The sequence below is a fragment of the Vigna umbellata genome, chromosome 3 (genome assembly GCF_029865625.1).
Source record: "Vigna umbellata cultivar VRB3 chromosome 3, Vumbellata_1.0, whole genome shotgun sequence".
NCBI classification, from domain to species: Eukaryota; Viridiplantae; Streptophyta; class Magnoliopsida; order Fabales; family Fabaceae; genus Vigna; species Vigna umbellata.
The window spans coordinates 8,632,076-8,651,556 of NC_142167.1; the positions used below are offsets into that span (position 1 = coordinate 8,632,076).

The 19,481-nt window shown below is 33.4% G+C and overlaps 2 protein-coding genes, 1 non-coding gene and 1 pseudogene across 4 annotated transcripts; 3 read left to right on the top strand and 1 right to left on the bottom strand.

The window, feature by feature from the left end:
* Positions 1-485: 485 nt before the first annotated feature.
* On the bottom strand, positions 486-3,772 carry LOC124824674 (cell number regulator 6-like). The gene is made up of 4 exons (XM_047297139.2): positions 3,484-3,772; positions 2,294-2,408; positions 1,720-1,988; positions 486-1,052 (listed from the first exon to the last, which is right to left on the bottom strand). The coding sequence occupies exons 1-4, from the start codon at positions 3,586-3,588 to the stop codon at positions 819-821; spliced, it is 723 nt and encodes a 240-aa protein (XP_047153095.1). The 5' UTR covers positions 3,589-3,772; the 3' UTR covers positions 486-818.
* A 3,068-nt stretch (positions 3,773-6,840) lies between these two features.
* Positions 6,841-6,946, top strand: LOC124824678 (U6 spliceosomal RNA). Its single transcript, XR_007027735.1, has one exon. It is a non-coding gene; the product is annotated as a U6 spliceosomal RNA (small nuclear RNA).
* Positions 6,947-8,138: 1,192 nt separating this feature from the next.
* LOC124824669 (derlin-1.1) lies at positions 8,139-11,449 on the top strand. Of its 2 annotated transcripts, none has more exons than XM_047297133.2 (7): positions 8,139-8,280; positions 8,590-8,725; positions 9,545-9,618; positions 9,713-9,806; positions 9,938-10,066; positions 10,443-10,603; positions 11,050-11,449. In XM_047297133.2, the coding sequence occupies exons 1-7, from the start codon at positions 8,264-8,266 to the stop codon at positions 11,285-11,287; spliced, it is 849 nt and encodes a 282-aa protein (XP_047153089.1). In that variant the 5' UTR covers positions 8,139-8,263; the 3' UTR covers positions 11,288-11,449. The 2 variants fall into 2 exon arrangements, with proteins under 2 accessions (XP_047153089.1, XP_087964681.1); XM_088108555.1 differs by lacking the exon at positions 8,139-8,280 and adding an exon at positions 8,306-8,430.
* Positions 11,450-15,920: 4,471 nt separating this feature from the next.
* Positions 15,921-18,650, top strand: LOC124824677 (soluble inorganic pyrophosphatase 6, chloroplastic-like; annotated as a pseudogene).
* Positions 18,651-19,481: the final 831 nt, after the last annotated feature.

A 19,481-nucleotide genomic window follows, 5' to 3' on the forward strand; every position in this document is an offset into this window, starting at 1 on the left:
TTTCTGGTGCTGCAATAAATAATTTAACATTTAACTACCTTACCGTGTACTTATAATGTTGCCATAACTTTTAGGGAAAGAAGATGAGAAATGTTATAATGTTGTCATGACTTGTAGGGAAAGAAGATGAGAAATGTCAAAATGGTGAAGGATGGTCAATCTACCTTAAACATGAAGTCAAAAGTTGTTGGAGATGTTTGAATTTTGATATTTGTTTACTGTTTTTGGTCTCAAGTATGTTTTGTGTTTATTTAGACTTTTAACTCGTGAACAAATTAAGATTTTGATTTTAGTTTGGTGTATATTTGGACTATTGTTAAGATAGTGAGATTTTGATGCCTTTGTTAGAATGTGAAAGTGTTATGTTATGATCTTAATATTTAATCTAAGAGGTTTAAGAGTTTGATATTGTAAAAAATGTTGGTATATTTTGATTATATTCTAGTTTGGCAGATTTTAATCTAAAACAAAACCTTCTAATTGGATAAATAATTTGCCTTTTTTTATATTAAGTTTTCAAGCTTTTCCCAGGAAAAGTGAGCAAAAGTCACCTGAATCTGTGAATAGAGCATCATCTTTCAAGAAACTTACATGGCCAACAACAGAAGAAGCCAAAAATAATTTGACTTAAATACATACATGTGAACTCAATTTAAATTGGCACTAGAGAGCAAAGGTGTGGTTTATGTGTGACCCACAAGTCCAATGTTAAACAGGGAACTCAACTCAAAGGTGCAAGAAAGTTATTCTCTAGCAAGCAAAATTTCAGACTACATGTCATCATTCTTTTGGATATTAACAAGGTTAACACCAACACCCTATACAACTTGCAGTTCCAAACCAGTATGCTCATGGTTCTTGTCTGAAGAAGAAGAGGTTTCAGGATTGTCCTTGTTATCACTAGACTTCATCTCTTGAATGGGAGGAGCACTTACAATGGTTGTCCCTGAGAGAGCATTTTCAGAGAGCCTTCCCTTCATCTCCCTATGCTCTTGACACAAGGCACACCAGTGCATGCAGCAGTGTACACAACATGGATCACAAGGTGAGTTCTGCAGACATCAAAAGAACTACTGAGGAAATCTTAAAACCAAAATAGTGTTTATGCTCCGGGGAAAACATAAAAGAAAAAGGAGACAAAATCATTAAAATGTTAATTGTTTGTTCGGTTTAGCTTAGTTTGAAGAGAGACAAGTGCATTTCTTTTTTCCAACTTCACTAGAGATTTTTAGGGAAAAAAATGATCATTTGCCTGGAATAATCTTTTCCAAACACACACTACATGTTACTAGGTAACAGAAGTATCACAAATGCATTGTATATACAGAATTCTATCATTAAGAAAACATAGTTTTTCAAACTGCGTGGTTGGTTGAAGATTGCTGACATTTTACACTAAAATTGTGTTCATAAGGTTTTCATTGTTATAGATTACACACCATCAAGCACATCTGTGTTTCTCTTTGAACCAATTTTGTTCAAAATATGCATGTAAAAAAAGGTCTTATGGCATCATATTTTTTGTTCACTTGGGCAAGGCTTGGGAATTGAACAAAACTCCTACAGAAAGGAAATTGTTTTCAACATCTAATGAATTCTACATTACAAATCTGCAGTAAGAAGAAGCAATATTCTCTCAGCAGATCAACATTTGATACATACCATTCCATATTTTATGTTTCGTTGTTCAGTTGGAAAAGACATTCAACACATACATACCTTCAAGTGATACTTCTTCTGTAAGTTTTGCCGAACCTGACCAGTGTAAATGCCACACATCCACCAGGTAAAAAACAAGCCTTCAAGAATGAGAAATGATGTCCCTGGATCAATGTAACCATTAAAGATCGCAGTTGCGCTTGCCAGAGCAATGCCACCTTCGATGAAAATAGCATGACAAACGCATGGTCCAGTCCAAGGAGTTTCTTCATGCAAGCTTTCTACATTGCGCCCAAATAATACGCAAGGACAAAATAGTCCTGTCAAGCCTGCAATGAACGCTAAATAGCATAACAACCACAACTTTCTGCTTACTCATTGCAACTATGAATGCTTCTAATATAGCCATTTAAGTAACTCCTTCAAATTCTAGTGCTCGGCGTGTTCACTCTCAACTAAACATATCATTAAATACGAAGAAATTTTGATAATAAGGATTGATTAGTGGTCAAAGGAATCATATGACACTGGATTAGTTATAGTTTCATTAGAGACAATTTGACTAGTTCGATATAGATAATAGGTAACACCCTGACTCCAACAAATTTGACAGCTTGACCATGCATTAACTTACAATTTTCCCTATCTTCAGCGCATCCAAAGATCCCAGTCATCCATGCTTCATCAGCAGGAGGTGTATAGCTTTCAGGTAATGGCTGCCCACATTCCATGCACTTGTGAACAGCCAACTGCAAAGAATTAAAAACCATTAACAAATAGCTATTCACTAACTTGTATTAAAACTAACCAAACAAAGTACAAGCAAAATCTTTTCAAATTTTCATTTTTGCTCTCTCTTGTAATGTTTCAACAAATTTCACATGGTTTTGAACACAGCCTTTCTCCCTAGGATAAGATGCAAAAGGAATACTAACCCTTGTTTGGAATTCTAAAAATTTTAGAAGTTCAACCTGATTGTTGAGATTGCACAAAATATAAGTGGGTCCAAATTTCCAATAATGATATACACAGCAATTTTGGCTTTTACTTAGAGCCTTGATTTAATTTTCAAATGGGTAAAAGTTCCAAACCAGTGATTCAAAACACGCTAACACAGATTCGGGACAAACAATATACAAATTTACTTCAGAATTCACATTCCCAACACACACGACATAACAACATTTTGAGTGAACAGAATGTAAACTGATTATATGACATCTTCAATCAAGCATCTACAATCTGATCTCCCCGCCCAATTTCACATTCCACGTCTCCATCTCGAAAAATGCAAACGCACACAACACCAGACCACTTTGCTGGTTTCTTCATTCACACGACTAGGATTCACGAATAAGCAAAACTACACTAATATTGCACCTAAAATCCCTTCAACAAGGTTTCCTCATGAATATTGGGAGATTTTATAAAACAGTTTTGCTAGTGCAAATTATCAGCCAAAAAATCAAGGCTTCTATGGTCCCTGTGATCACAATTGCGACTACACCAGCCACATTAACAAGGTTTTCTCAAGAATATCTCTGTTAGTATATTTAAATAAGAATTTGCTACCACAATTTGGTCACATCACACCACAAAGGTTTTTAGAGAGCCCACAACCACACTTGCAACAACATCAACCCACATTGTCCACAATTCCAAAAATATTGAGGATCATCCCAAAATCAAGACAGCCACTGCAATTTAAGACCATGCCATTGCCAATTCTACAATCAGACAACAACCCAGAATCCAAAACAAAAGAAAAACAGAAAAATTCCTCAATGAATTCAAGAGAAATAAAAGGCGGGTATGAATCCAAACCTGAGGGACCTCAATTGGCTGATTCAGTTCACCAGGCGTGATATCTTCCAAAGGAACTTGATCCTTCTTCAGCTTCACGTACTGCGATTGTGTCCTTTCCCCCATCTGATCTCAAAATACAAACCAGACTCACAAAGAACAATGATAAATCGGAGGAAAATGCCTGTGTTGGAATGTTATGATAAATAGAGAAAAATCAGAAATGTAACTTCACAGTTTAAGAGATCTAAGGAAATTGGGACAAGAAAGGAACACCAATGTTGGATAATCACGAACCGAGAAAATTAATCAGCAGTAATCTACAAATTGATTTATACATTTTAATTATTTATTAAAAATGTAATAGTTTATGCTGTAAAAGAAGTTAAAATTTCAAAATAATATAATTTTATTACTACTTCCGAAAAGAAATCAGTACCCCAGTGTGCAAGAATTAAAAAACATAATTGTATAATATGAAAAAAAAAATTTATGATAAAAACCCATGAAATGTAAAATGTGATTAAATCTTTTCATTATTAACTGGAAGGGGAAATGAGAACTCGTGACAACTATGGTTAATGACATATTCACGTTTAATGTTATATTTTTTTTAAAAACGAATAAATCATAATGTAACATCCTAATATATATAGTGTAAACTATATTAAAGAGAAGGAACATGCATGATAAAGAAGTACAATTATCCATCTAAGACATAAAATGATATCTTTACAGTCATCCAAAAACAACTATAAATTTAAAACTTTATATACAGACTGAAAAATATTCAAAAACTATAAATTCAAAAAACTTTATTCAACATCACCTCCCTCCAATGCTTGCTCCAAAGAAACCTCTTCTTCCGCTACTCACATCCAAAGGATGGTCATCGCAGAAGAAAACAGCCGAAACATACAAAACACAAGCATACAACAGGGTAAGCCAGTTTAAACAAAGACTAATCATACAACAATTTATTTAACATCATACAAGCATATTATACATTCACATCACTTAAACCCTTCACACATAACACACACTGACTCTGATTGTCCGGACTTAGAATGATTGTCGAGCTATGGCGGGTCGTGCACTCGTGGTGGCTTCTACTGCTCTGCAAAGCCATTGCTAATGGGTTTCACCCTACCACACTCACGAGGTTAGTCCGTTATCACTCACCTTGGGCCATACTGGAAGCACCCAAGACTAGGACCTCCTGCTACTCCTCACGACATGGATCAATCCTCTCTACTTGAGAATGAAAGACCATTGGAGTTTCAGGATAACCCCCAAGACTAAGCTCATGCATTCATTCTAAACTTACTTGAATTCCAACAAGGGCACCACCATGGCTCCTCTCCTTGAGGATCATGGAATTAAGTCCAAACCAGACTTGAAATTTACACTTTTGATTTCAACATACTACAATCACCACATATATTACATGATACAACTTCAACTTGCTTCATACAACACTCATTGATTCATATCAAACAACATAAGAGTACACAAGACTTGAACTAGAATGTGCCTCTCACATAGCGCACACATTCGCATAGCGAGACTATAAACTTCTCGCACAGCGACCTAACTCTCCTTGCGAAAACCTTAAACAGAGACCAACTACTCTGGATCTCTCGCATAGTGACTAAACTGGCTATGCGAATAAAATATGAAAAGCATCAAACCCCAACCCCTCGCATAGCGACCCAATCTCGCTACGCAAGAATCTCATCCAGAGACTTGACACCCCAAACACTTGCAGAGCGAGACCCACTCGTTAATCGAATAAACTGAATAATAGTTCCAGACCCCAACCAGTCACATAGCAATCCAATTCGCTTTGCGGATATACAAACAGAGAGCAATCCTCTCAATTCACTCGCCTAGCGCACCCATTCGCTATGCGGGTACATTGGCAGAGAGCACCTCGCCAAGGTAACTCGCTATGCGAATCCATTTGCACAATGAGTCTGCATAATCTGCAGAACGAAATTCTATAGAATTACACAACTCAACCACTCTTTACCAATTCTACTCAACTTGGCCAACTTCTAACACTTCTAATTCGATCTATATACTAAATTAAACTTGCCTAAAGGATTCTAAACATTTCTAACACCAATCTAAAGTGTTTATGCACCAATCTCTACTCTAAACCCTCCAATACCAACTTATAGGCCCAAAACCAATTCTACCACTTGGAACCTGTTTTTGACCATTTTGATGACTCAAACCAGTCACATATAACCTATCTACACTATCCCAGCATTCACCAACAACCCTTGACCACTAATTCTCAAATTTAATATCTCACTTCCTCTAAAATACACTAAACCAACCCAAAATTCACATTACACTTTACTTCCTCAATACTACAACACATCACAGTCAATAACAATCACCAATTGCACACATTACAGCATATAGATTACTCCAAATCAACTCATCAATCACAATTCACATTTTCTACCATTTTAACAGTTAAGAGCATACATTCACAAGCGGAAATGGTAACTGCACAACACTTAATCACAGAATTCATTACATACAACCACAGCTGATAATTAAATCATAACCTAGGTTCCCTTACCTCAGAGATACACAGCCCCAAACACCAAAACGTTCCAGCCGTACCTTGCACAGCAAGGAAACTCAACAGAAACCTACAACACACCAATTGGTGATAGAGAACCACACTTAGAACCTGATTTGAGCTAGAAATGGAAGAAATAACTACTAATCACATGCAACCAGAATCATTTCATGCTCACAACTTAGAGAAGAATGGACAGAAAAAGGGAGACAACTTACTAGCTGAAAACTAGAAATTGATCCGTCCAAAATCAAGCCCTCAACACCAGGATCGCCTAAGCACTTTCTGATCATTGAACAGATAACCCAGTAAGAAGAAATTTTAGAGATAATTCAGAGAACTCTGAAGAATAGAGTTCTAGAGAGATGAAATGTTCTTAGAATAATGAGAAGTGTTATAAAAATTCTATTTATATTATAAGATTATTTTAAAATAAAATAATCTATCTCATTATTCTAATACACCAATCTTCTCTATAACACTCTATTTTTAAGATCTTTATACATATAATGTTATAAATAAATGATTTTTTTTTTATAATTTACCCACTCTTATATAAATCTCATTTAGCATCCTCGTAGTATAATAGGGTAATTTCCACATATTTTCAGTATTATTGATTATTGACCCTAAAATTAATGTTAAAAACTTCCGCTCAGTGAAATTTTCACCATTCACTCACCAAGACAGGGCCGTGAAATTGGAAGGCTGTGAACTAAAAGTAAACGAGTACAAGTCCCACATCAATTGAATAACGTAGTAGCTAGTGGTTTATAACTGTGCGGCTTTGATGGACAACTCATAAATTTGGAACTATACAGAGAAGATTAGCATGGCCACTGCGCAAGAATGACACGCACAAATCAAGAAATGGTCTAAATTTTTATCATTTCAATTTTTCAACCCTTCTATTTTATTTATTCTCTTAGATACAGAGCAAAAATCATAGATTAATAATAAAGACTCTCAAAACATTATAAGCTTTATTCAAGTCTTTCTATTTGATGCAACACTAAACCATCATCCTTACGTGATTATAGCACTCCTCATCCTCATGATGATTGAAACTAAGGCCGGCTAAGAGTGTCCACAATTAAATAGTCTTTTATACACAAATGCATAATGAGATATTATAAAAGATTTCATATACAAATGAATCATAAACAATAAAATGTTATAAAAAACATGTGAGTTTAAGTTTTTGAATAAAAATAAAAATCTATAACGTTGATTAAAAATAAAAATAAAAATCTATAAATATATTATTTTAAGGTTTTGATTGAAAATAATGTTATTCCATTATATGAATTGGGATCATGTTTTATTATTATTATATTCTTAATGAATTAATTCTTTGAAAGATTCGTTAGTGATATTATAACGATGGTACAAAAGATATATATATATATATATATATATATATATATATATATATATATATATATATATATATATATATATTCATAAGTTAAATAATACCATAAAAAAATATCATATCATTTAAAAGGGTGTTCCAATAGGTGTTTGAAATCCCCTTAAGAAATCAGTTTCATGTTTGGTTTTATTTATTTTAGAGAAATAAATGTACATTTTTGGCACCTTTCTTTTCTGAAAAATAATGAAAAAAGATATTCCCATATGGGCACTTGATGTTGGAAAATATAATTTGGCTTACTTTTAAATGTAGTATTGTAAAAAAAATCTTGTTTGTTTGTCTACTTTCTGAACCATTTTGGTTGGAATTGTAAAAAGTCTTTTCATGTAATTTTTTTATTGAAGTAGGCATACCCTAAGAGATTAATAATATAAGAGAACACATAAATTACATTTTACAACAACAAAAATTAGTTGAAGAGATGAAATTAAAACTATCCACCTAAACAATCTTATCTTATGAAGAAAAAGAGTGAAAAGAAATGAAAAAGGAAAAGGAAACTTCTTCGAATTAAAGGATGAAGATTGAGGGCTGGAAATAGTCAATGAAGAAGGACAAAGTCAATAAGTCAATCATGAGAGGACAGTTAGGCAAAAACAACTTTGGAGTGTCAACCGGTGTGGGACTTTGACGGTGAATACTTCCAAAGGCATTGTTTCCTAACTATGCCTTTTATAATTAATGCTCACTCCATTCTTTGAAATTTTCAATTCCTTCACTCTTCTTAAACTTCAATTATTGTTTTGCCAATACCAATTTCCTTCAACATGTCTACACCAGCAGAGTACTCTCTCTCTCTCTCTCTCTTTCAATTTTTCTTTCTCCTAACTCAAGCATGAAGAATTAAAAATGGCAGCTGATCATATAATCTAAACATAGAATTTTCTTTTATTTCACATGACATATGCATGGTCAACTCAACTTCTATGCTTATGTATTGTACTATATATTATTCACATGCTTAAATCTCATCTTAATCATGTTTAATTCTTTATCTTAGTTGTATCTTATAATAGCAAGATTGGTACCAAGTATTTTTCTGAGAGAATGATGAAAACAGTAATTGATTAATATTGTTCCTCTGCTGTTTCAGATACTATCGATCTCTTCCACCTGTGAGCAAGATCTATGGAGTGGCCTGTTTGATGACCACTTCTGCATTTTATCTGCAGCTCTATGATGCATGGAACATAGCACTTGTTTATGGACCAGTGTTTAAACGCCTTCAGGTTTTGTAATCCAAAAACTGCTCTGAATTCTCATCAGCAGCTATAGGATATGTGAATTTACTTTTCTTAGTGTGCATGATTTTTTATACTCTTCTTGTCATATAAACATGTTTGTTAACTTCTCTAGTAATTACTTCAAAAGTCAAACTTAAAATGGTTTATGAATATTTCACATAGCAAAAATCTCTAAAGTGATGTTGTATAAAAATTAAAATCTAGATGTTTATGTACGATCTTGAAATATTTCAGAATTATATCTGAGATATACTTTTCATTTTCAGCTAGCACTTAAACCTAATTAAGTATTGTGGATAAAAAATCCAAAAGGTGAATCTAATTCATAATAATCTAAATTTAAATATTTTAAGTCTACCTAAATGGATTTATCCTAAACTTAAATCCATATTTTTTTTACTTTAAGTTCAATCTACTTAATTAGATTTAGAAATTGATTTGGATCAAAGGTGGAAATAAGTCGATCTTTATCAAAGGTAGAATGAGTTATCATGAATACAGAGTCAAGCCAAATAGTTAAGTATATATTAATAGATTTAATTTAATTAAAAAGGTGGATTCCATTTCAAATTGGATTGAGAAAAATCTAAATAGGATTGATCAGTGATTTAGATTATAGATCCAATCTATTTTATGAAATCTAGACTGATTATAGATTGGATTTTGAAAATACAATTCATGATCGTCCTTGATATTAAGCTAGTTATGAACTTTTAAGTTATAAACACTTAGTAAAGAAGAATAAGAGTAATTTGGATAAACTGTTCACCAATTTCTTTGCCATATTTGCTTATATATTTTTAGGTTTGGAGGCTTATCACAAATTTCTTCTTTCTTGGGCCGTTTTCGTTTCCATTTGCTGTTCGTCTGATAATGATGTAAGCTACTAATTATGCAACTTTTTACATTTGACTCAGCCATTGTAAGATGGTTTGAATGATAGAGTTATTGTTATTGTTTGAATGTATGCAGAGCAAAGTATGGTGTTTCATTGGAAAGAGGACCCTTTGACAAGAGAACTGCAGATTATGTTTGGATGTTCATATTTGGTGCACTCTCTCTTCTGGTATATCTGTGTTACTCTTGATTTTCAGTTATACAAATGAAACATGCTCCATAATTTTGCAACACAAACGAGATTTAGATATGTTTTTCATCCTAAAAAAACATTAAGTGACAAATTTATGGTCCTCTAAGGTGATTTCAGCAGTGCCATATTTCCGGTATCCATTCTTGGGAGTTTCGTTAGTTTTCATGATCGTCTATGTTTGGAGCCGCGAGTTTCCAAATGCACGAATCAACATTTATGGTGTCGTATCATTGAAGGTACTATCAAATTCCATTCTTCCATGTTTCATAATATCATCGTCACATAAAAATGTTGTTGTTTCAGGTTTAGAAAAAAACATGAAATTAGTTTTTTATTAAGTTACATTTATTTTATTAAAAAAATTATATACATATATATTACTATTTTTAGAAAATATTTTTTCTTTCATTTATGAATAAATTAAGTCTAACATATAAAAACGGTCTTTTGTTTTTTTTTTTCTCTATAATTCTTGCATAAAGTAGCATTTTTCGTTGTTTAGCAACTCAGCTTATATTAACACTTTTAACCTATTGATAACACTTATGAGTAGTTTTGTGTTAGAATTAGTATACTATTGATAATGACTTTTGTTTTTTAATATATATGCAGGGATTTTACCTTCCATGGGCTTTGCTTGCTCTGGATTTAATATTTGGAAGTCCTATAAAACCAGACATCTTAGGTATGCTTGCAGGACACATGTATTACTTCTTAACAGTGCTTCATCCTCTTGCTGGGGGAAACTTCAAATTCAAAACCCCTCTTTGGGTGTATCCTTTTATCTTATCAGCTTCCTATTTTTTTTTATTTTTTTATTTTTTAGTAAATCTAATAGTGGCTTCAGAGTTAAGCTAAGTAGTTATTTAAATATATATTTTTTTAGAAACATACTGTAAAATTATTTCAGACTTTAAAACAAATAACAAATAATATTTCGGATTTGATGATGAAAATGATATTGCATCAAAACACTTAGGATTGGAACATTTAGTATGACAAGTTTCCTTTTATACTATTATCTTGACATCCAACAAATTTTTACACACTTCACATCCACTATTTTTTTAATCTCTCATTTTTTAAAAATGCAAAAGTTGATTTTTTTAATGAGCAAAATACTATTAAAAAGATGAGTGATGTAAAAAAAACATTTTTTATACATATCATAGTCTAAATTTGGTGGAATCTTGTGATTCTTAATTATGTATAATATCAGTCACAGAATAGTAGCATATTGGGGAGAGGGTACACAGATAAATTCTCCTGTGCAATCTGATCCTTCTGCTGGAATTGTATTTAAAGGAAGAGGCCATCGTCTTGGTGGCACTCAAAGAACAGCAGCAAGAGACACTGCAGAGCAAACTGAAGGAAATGTTTCTGCTTCCTCACATCAGCAACAGACTCAGAGTAATGGAGTTGCTTTTAGAGGAAAGAGTCATCGTTTAAATGGATGACTTTGTAACATCATTTCTCTCTCACTATCATCCTCTTTCTCTGTAATTTTTATTTAACTATTTCCTGCATGTTATGTCTTTCATCCTAAATTTTGAAACCAACCTTGTTACAGATATTTTTATGTTTTTATGTTAGTATGATCATCTAGACTTTCTGTTTGACGTTAGTGTCTTCTTGTTGTCCATAATTGAATATAGAGTTAATATGTTTTTAGTTTAATTGAAATTCAAATTTACTCCTGATTCATACTTTCCTACATTTTAGAATATTAAATGATTTTATTATATTATTAAATTAAAAGAAGTAAAACGTTGTGGAGAAGGAAAGGGGTTGTCTCAAATCTTCAAAAGTCTAGGCAAGCATTAAGAGTTTTATGTTTTCTTTCCTACTTCTCCTATAAGCTGACATTTTCCATTATCTTCTTCAAGATTGAAGCAATAAAGACAATCTTTGCATCAAGCTTTACCATATGCTATTATCGTCTTCAAGAGTGAAACAATAAAGACAATTTTTGCATCAAGCTTTACCATATGCTATTATCAGTATATCTGTAGGTAAGTGTAATTTGCACTTTGCTAGGAACCTTTCCGATTTCTAATGCATGCAAAAAAAAAAAAATGGTTACATGTGATTTCTTAATGCTCTAGATGACCCTCATTCTATGGAGATTATATGGAGCTGTAATTTAATCCTCATTAGGTTTGTTGTTTAAGTCAAGCTTAAATAATATGGTGGTTTTTTTTGTGTTATGAAATTGTTGAATATTTTGTTGTCGAAATTAAATTTGGGAATTTTTGTGTTATGAAGTGGGTTTTGATTTGGGTGTTAGTTTTGAACAATGAGACAACAAATGTGGAACGTTGAGCATTTTGATGTAATTATGTGAATTTTCTATGACTCTATGAGTAAATTTGAGGGAAAAAAGGTTATTATGAAAATTTTGGAATGAGATGAGGAGATGAGAACTAATGAGCCTTGTTGATGGAAGAGCGCAAAGAAGAACACCAAAGACGTGATGCAACTCCTTCGAAGTTTCCTCCGACGAGTAATACGCAGCAGAATGTAGATGAAGCTCTAAATGGAGAGCTGACTTGAAGGAAAACTAAAAAATAGAGAGTGAACTTGCAGAAAACCTTAAAACCCTAAGTTAAACTATGGAAAACCCTAGAACGGTGAGGAATCACTAAATGGACCGATTAATCGATGTAAATCAAAGATTAATCAATGGAAATCAAAGATCAATCGATGGAAAAGTGGTTTAAACGATGAAAAATGATTAAAACAAGGTTTTAATCAGTCAAAATCAAAGGTAAAGTGAAAATGAAGAAGAAACCCTAAGTTTGGGTTAAGGTGTTCGGTGAAAGTGGAAGAAGATATGAAGAAGATGTTGTTTCTGGTAAAGAAATGACACTTACAGCAAATAAGGAGGTGCTCGAGAGGAAAACCGAATGTGAGGTTTCTGAGATGTGGAAAATGAGATGTGGTTCTGCGAGAGTGAACTGAAAATGAGGATGTGGCGAGGTACGGGCCCTTGACAAGAGAAAAAGGAGGACGCGTGGCTAAGGAGCGCTGACGCCACTGGTTTGAAGCGGATTAGAGCAATGGTGATGTTGTGTGGATGAGAGAGAAGCACAAAGGAAAATGGAGAAATGAAAGTGGAGGAAAGTGTGCTTGGAAGGTGGCTAGAGGAATTCCTTGGACTCTCTAGCCACTTTCAAGAAAGAATTAATTCTAATTTCAGAAGTCTAATTCTCATTATGCTCAAAAGTGAAAAATATAAGAAAGGAACTGGGTATTTATAGTAACCCATGCTCCTTGCAAGCTAAGATACATATACAATGAAATGTAAAATTACACAAAGAGGACACTGAGAAAGGTACGTCAGGTAGGATTCCATCACTTGTGTAAATATGTTATGTGATGTTTTTAATAGTTGAATTGAGATATGAAATTTTAGATCATAGAAGGTTATGAAATAGGTGTGATTTGTGTGCATGAAAATTTTAGACACATAAATGAGAATGAGTGAGATATTTGGCACCTTATAGTTGTAGCCTTAAGATATGAAAATTTAAGGAAAATGGGTTGTATGATATCGTCGGGCGCACTGCCCTTATCGTTGGACACTATTGATAGATTTTGGGAAAGACTAGGCTTTGACTTGTTACCGCTAGGTGGCAGTCTTAACTTTAAAATTTGAAAATGAATCATCTTAAATACTAGTTTGAAGTACTTTGGGGAGAAGGTGAGATTATTTTGACTCGACTAGTGTCTAACTCACATATAGTAGGACATCTAGATGGTGTGAGTTGGAGGAGGCTCTATATGATAGACAGTGTCGTATAAAAAGGATATACTTATGGAGCTAATGTGGTTAACTCTATCATGGATTGGTTTGGGGACATTGGTATTGAATGTTGTAACATCAATGAAGGATTTGGTAGCAAGCATGACTGGTGTAGAGTTTCACGAATCTTTTCAAAACACTAGTCTTCTAGAAGATTATATCGGTATATTTATTGGAGTTAAAGATGATGAGAAAATTGAGAATAAAAATGAATGTATCTTATGAAAATTATTTGTTTGAATTACTTCTTTTTTCCCTGTTTGATATTTAAATTCTACTCATATCTTTTACAATAAATGTATTCCTTTCCTATACTTCTTTTAAATGCATTAGCTCACCCTAATATTTTGTTGGTATGTTGTTTTAGGCTTATCCCCAGTAATGATTATATATAAAATATGTGAGCTATAATAGGTATAGATAGACTAGTAGCTCTAGAGCTAGGTCAAGTCTTGACTAAACATTATTAGTTTAATTAGGAATATTTTCTTAACTTTTGGAATGAATGTATCTAGGAAACATTCCATCTTTTAATAACCTCTAAACAATTAGGATGTTTATTTTTTTAATGATATTGAATTATAATTAGTATTGCGTTTACCAAGTCGAGGACACCTTGTGAAAACTCTTCAAACTCCTTCTAGTAAACACTCATCACTCTTCAAACTGAAATGTTCTAACTCAATGCCTCTCCAAGAGAAAAAGGGAGTGTTTTTACAGATGACACTATGATGCCAAAGTTAGTCGGGTGCGCCAAATAATAATTAATGTTATAATAATGAATGTAAATTATTTACTGTGATGGTTGTATTATTTATAGGGTAATTATGACATTTATGAGCCCTCATCTATAAGGGCCTGGGTAGGCCCAATGACGCATTTACCTCATGAGTCAATTGTTTGATCTAGATTCTACTAAGTTACAAAGTAGTAGATCATTAGCTTTGTCAGTCCAAAAGGCAGTTCGACAGACCAACTTATGGCTGGGTAGTGGTGGTCATACAGGCCAACTTGTGTCCAGGTAGAAGCAATCAGATATTGTATTAACAAGTTTGCCTTGTGGTTGGATAGATCAGCATTAACTTTGGTAAGCGGCACATGGAACTAGTAAGAAGCGCGCAATCCTTGGCAGGTGACACCTAGTTATCGGCATATGACATCAAGTCCTAGTTGGCAACACATAGTCCTTAGTAAGTGGTACATGACACTCAGCGGGTAGCACGTAACCTTGGGCAGGTAGTACTCGACCTTCGGCATGCGACACATGACCTTTAGCAGAGGGAAAGGATTTAGAGAGTGTGTAATATTTAATAACCAAGAGGGGAAGGGTAAATTGGTTCTTTTTAAGACTTATGATTTTCTTTTAGAACTTTCGTCGAACAGTTTAAGTGCTAAAGTTACAGAGTCAAAGAAAATCAACACAAATGATTTTATCCTGGTTTGAATCAAAAGATTCTACGTTTAATTGTTAATCACTATAAAGAGTGATTAACCTTTTCCACTAAAATATTGTTTCAGATTACAAACAGATTAATATAAAGATTAAAAGACAGAGAACACATTCCTTCGACAAACGATGGAAGAACCTATAGCTCAATCAACTTGAAGAGAACCGCTTCGACTTTAGACAAGCTAAATGCAAGCTTCTCTCATTCATAAGACTTGATATGAGCTCTCTAAGACTTGAGAACTTCCTCAGAACTTTTATGTATTCTCAAATGGCTTAGTCTTTTCACACAACTTTAATACTCTCAAATGAAAAGTTACTCTTTAAGAGTTGTGGAGAACTCTATTTATAAGCCAAGGTTTGTGCAGAGTTAGAAACTGAAAAGGTAACTCCCAACTGCCAGTAATAACCGATTATCAAAAGTGATAATCGATTATTTTAGGCCATTATGGATTTTGAAAGACGTGATAATCGATTATCCTAATTGATAATCGATTATTGTCACACCCTGGACAATATCAAACCAAGCAATGATAATTGATTATACCCTGTGATAATCGATTGTTTGCGCGAGTAACCCTTTTTCTATTTTAGTTTGTGTTAATCGATCATCCCCTATGATAATCGATTATTCACGCACTAAATCACTAAATTAAGAAACCTTCTAAGTACTTACAAAAGTAAAATGATTCCTATATAAATTGTTTCTATATTGAATGTTTTAAACATTTACAAAAGGTTCTTCAAGTCTTCAAGTCTTCACTTGTATCATCATCAAAATTACTTCAAAGCAACAATGTTATCCATTGGTAACAAAGTTGTGTGATATGCCTTGTTCATGACAAAAATTCTCAAAGTTTTCATTCTGGAACTCTTTCTCATGATCACTTCCAATAGCCTTAATCCTAAGATCTTTTTCATTCTAGATAACAGAGGCAAACTCTTAAAAGTTTTAAAGGTATCACTCTTAGATGCAAGATAGAAAGTTCAAGTGAACCTAGAATAATCATCTACAATGATCGGACCATAAAGATTTCCTCCTAGACTTTTGATTCTTGAAGGGCCACACAGATCCATGTGTAAAAGCTCAAGAGGTCTAGTAGTAGATACCATCCTTTTGGATTTGGAAGATGATCTAGTTTGTTTTCCCTTTTGACAAGCATCACAAAGTCTGTCAGATTCATTGGCAACCCAAACACAAGACCTCTAGATGCAAGTTTACTTAAATAAGGCATGTGAATGTGTGCAAGTCTTTTGTGCCACAACCAAGGTTCATCTTCTTTAAACAACAAACATATAACAGATTTAGAGGAAGTCTCACTAAAATCAACCATTTATATGTTGTTAAGCCTTTTTTCATTTAACACAAGTGTTAATAAAAGATGTGTTTCATTTCTCACACCAAAAAGGGGGTGAATTCACTAAAAAAAATTATTATTTAATAGAGGTTATTTTGTGGAGGTTTCAAAAACCCTCCACATATTAACATGATTTAAAATGATTTTGGTGAATTGTTTAAGGTTTAAATTCTTTTTAAAGGAGGTTAATATCTAATATAAATTATAATCAATTTTTCTTTTTACTTTTTTTCTTTCACTCGATACTTTTGAGTTCCCTCCATGATTTTACACTCATTAAAACTTCCCTCTAAATCAAAACCCTAAAATAACTTTTTCCCCAAATCAAAACCCAAGAACCAGTTCATCGTTCAGCAACCTGGACCTCATCATCTTGCTTCATCTCTGCTGACACGCCTTCTCGACGAAGCGAGTCTAGCCAACGAGGTCGCCGATGATCGCTGCCTATTCGCTCTATCCTAGAACCCCCGCTAATGCCACCGTCCCAATCCTTTTCCCCATTCTCATACATTTGGATTCTTTGAACTCCTCATCGATGACGGAGTTTAGGTTTTCGAAGTCATCCACTTACGAACCACAATTGTCCTCCTTGTCATTGTGAATGCATCGCAAAGACGACAATAGCGATACCGAGGAATAACTGCTAATCGAGAATGCAAAGAAGGACAACTTGAATTTGCAATTTTCGTGAATTCGATCGAAGTAGGAAAGGGGAAAAACGGGAATCACCAATCCATAAGCGAAAAATAGGAAACTCACCAGAAAGAACAACGTTGTCGTATCCTAATGACCCACTTCGTTTCACACAATCCAATAGCTTGGTAAGTTGTTAAGGATAGTCTTTATTTTGGTTGATGTTGAATAGTTTTGAACATTCTTATACTTCACTAGCTATATGAGATATTTTGTTTCACACATCTGTATGTGTTTACTTATTGTTACTACATTTCCTCTGCTTTTATGAAAGAAATGTTGAGCAGGAGCCAAATAGTAATGTTTTATGGGAATTCATCATGACTTATATTTGCTGAATATGATGGAAGCTAATTATCATGTAGCTATGTAATAAGAATTACTATATAATGAAACATTGCGCTTTTCAACTAGGAAATGGAAGTAAAGTTCAAAGAATAGGTTTTCTGCCATGTGGGCTACCTGTTATGATTCTGTTACTTGTACCTAAAATGTAATTTGCAAAATATTTAGGTTTCTCCTTGGCATGATATTCCATTGCCATCGGGTGATGATATCTTCAACTTAGTTGCTGAGATTCCTAAAGTATCCAATGCAAAGATGGAGGTTGCAATTGATGAAGCTTTCACTATCATAAAACAAGATACAGAAAAAGGGAAAGCTCTGATATTACATGTGAGATACAATTTCTAAGCTCATGTTGTTCCTTTCTTATTCTAAATTACAGTATTTGTCATTGCCAGTTCACTTTTAAAGTAAATATATTCTCTATATTATTTTAATGCTTTATTGTCGACATAAATGTGGTGTGATATTTTTTTTCTTCAGTGTTGTCTATTTACTACCATAAATCTACTACTTTTAGGGTTCAATACCCATTGCTAACATTTCATAATTACCCTTCCTTCTTAGATGCCATCTTCATGTTAATTTTTTATCTTTAACAGTTGAAGCATTTTGCATCTCTCATTCATCACATCCTTGGCTTCTTTTACTGTGTCTGGTTGATCTAGCTAGACTGATTTGGTTTCATATTTAGCCTATTCTGAAACACATCTTATTCATGTTCTCCAGCTACAATATACATTGGAACTATGGCTTACTTCGACAAACATGGGAAAATCCATCTTTTGCAAACTCTAACGTTGAAGGAGCACTAGGAGATAAAGATCCAGGTATTCCATTAATAAAGATTCTAGATTTCCCTTTCTACCATAATGTTATATTACGAATACAACACAATATTCCTGAATTCATTGTAATTCTGCCGTTGATGTTGTTGAGATTGGTGAAAGAGAGAGGAAAATAGGTGAGGTTTTGAAGGTCAAACCTTGGGTGCATTAGCCATGATTGATGATGGAGAACTTGATTCGAAAATAGTTGCAATCTCAGTAGATGATCCAAAGGCATCATTGGTGAATTATGTTAATGACATTGAGAAGCATTTCACTGTAATATCTCTATTACCTAACTATCTGATAACTTCTTTCATAAGTTTGCTCTTGTTCATTTTGTAGTTTATGATTATATTGAGCAGTTAGGTGATTTGTTAACTGTTTGATCCAAGCCAGGTGATTTTGTAGTTAGGGCAGTCAACTTATTTACCATTCTTGCTTTCTCTTGAGCTTTATAAAGTTATAGTATAGTCTTCTTCAACTTGTTTCTTCAATGTTTGTGATGACTTGGAATTGAAAGTGACTTAAAATCAATCTTTCTTCTTAGTGTTTAACAGGAATGGAGCTACCTTAGGAGTGACCTTACAACTATTGATCATGGGTATGGATGGATTTATAACATTCACCATGACATTGGAACCCATGTCATTCATCACATTTTCCCTCAAATACCACAATCTCTCTTAATTGAAGCAACGAGTGTTCGTCTGTTGCACTTATTTTGATGAATTAAAGGAATGCTAATTTTATAGTAATTATTATCTCAGTTATAAATCACATATTTTTTTCTTATTTCATATTGTATGAAGCATTGTGTAACTATTGTGGCTTTTTGTTACTTGTTTACTGGCTTTATTGCAGGCTTGCACATATTTTTGTCTTATTTCATATTGTATGAGGCATTATGTAAATATTGTGGTTTTTATAACTTCTTTCTTGGCTTTATACAGGCTTGCATTAGTATATGCTTCTAAAAACATTAGTGGAGTTCACAAGCACGGTTGGAAGTACCTCCCAAAAAGGAAAAGCATCGAAAACCTCAACAAACTCAACAAGAAAATGAAACAAGATGATGTTTTGTAGTGAACTTGTTTAAGTCATCAGCATTAGTTCATATGTTTTCAATTGGTCTAGTTGTATTTTATCATGCTAGATTTGTTAGTCAATCTTGCA

Coding starts and splice junctions, on each gene's coding strand:
- LOC124824674 (XM_047297139.2), bottom strand. CDS start 3,588: ATGGGGGAAAGGACACAATCGCAGTACGTGAAGCTGAAGAAGGATCAA. Junction 2,409..3,483: donor AGCCAATTGAGGTCCCTCAG/GTTTGGATTCAT, acceptor AATTCTTTGCAG/TTGGCTGTTCACAAGTGCAT. Junction 1,053..1,719: donor AGAAGAAGTATCACTTGAAG/GTATGTATGTGT, acceptor TGATGTCTGCAG/AACTCACCTTGTGATCCATG.
- LOC124824669 (XM_088108555.1), top strand. CDS start 8,405: ATGGTCAACTCAACTTCTATGCTTAT. Junction 8,431..8,589: donor AACTCAACTTCTATGCTTAT/GTATTGTACTAT, acceptor CTGCTGTTTCAG/ATACTATCGATCTCTTCCAC. Junction 9,807..9,937: donor TTGGTGCACTCTCTCTTCTG/GTATATCTGTGT, acceptor TGGTCCTCTAAG/GTGATTTCAGCAGTGCCATA.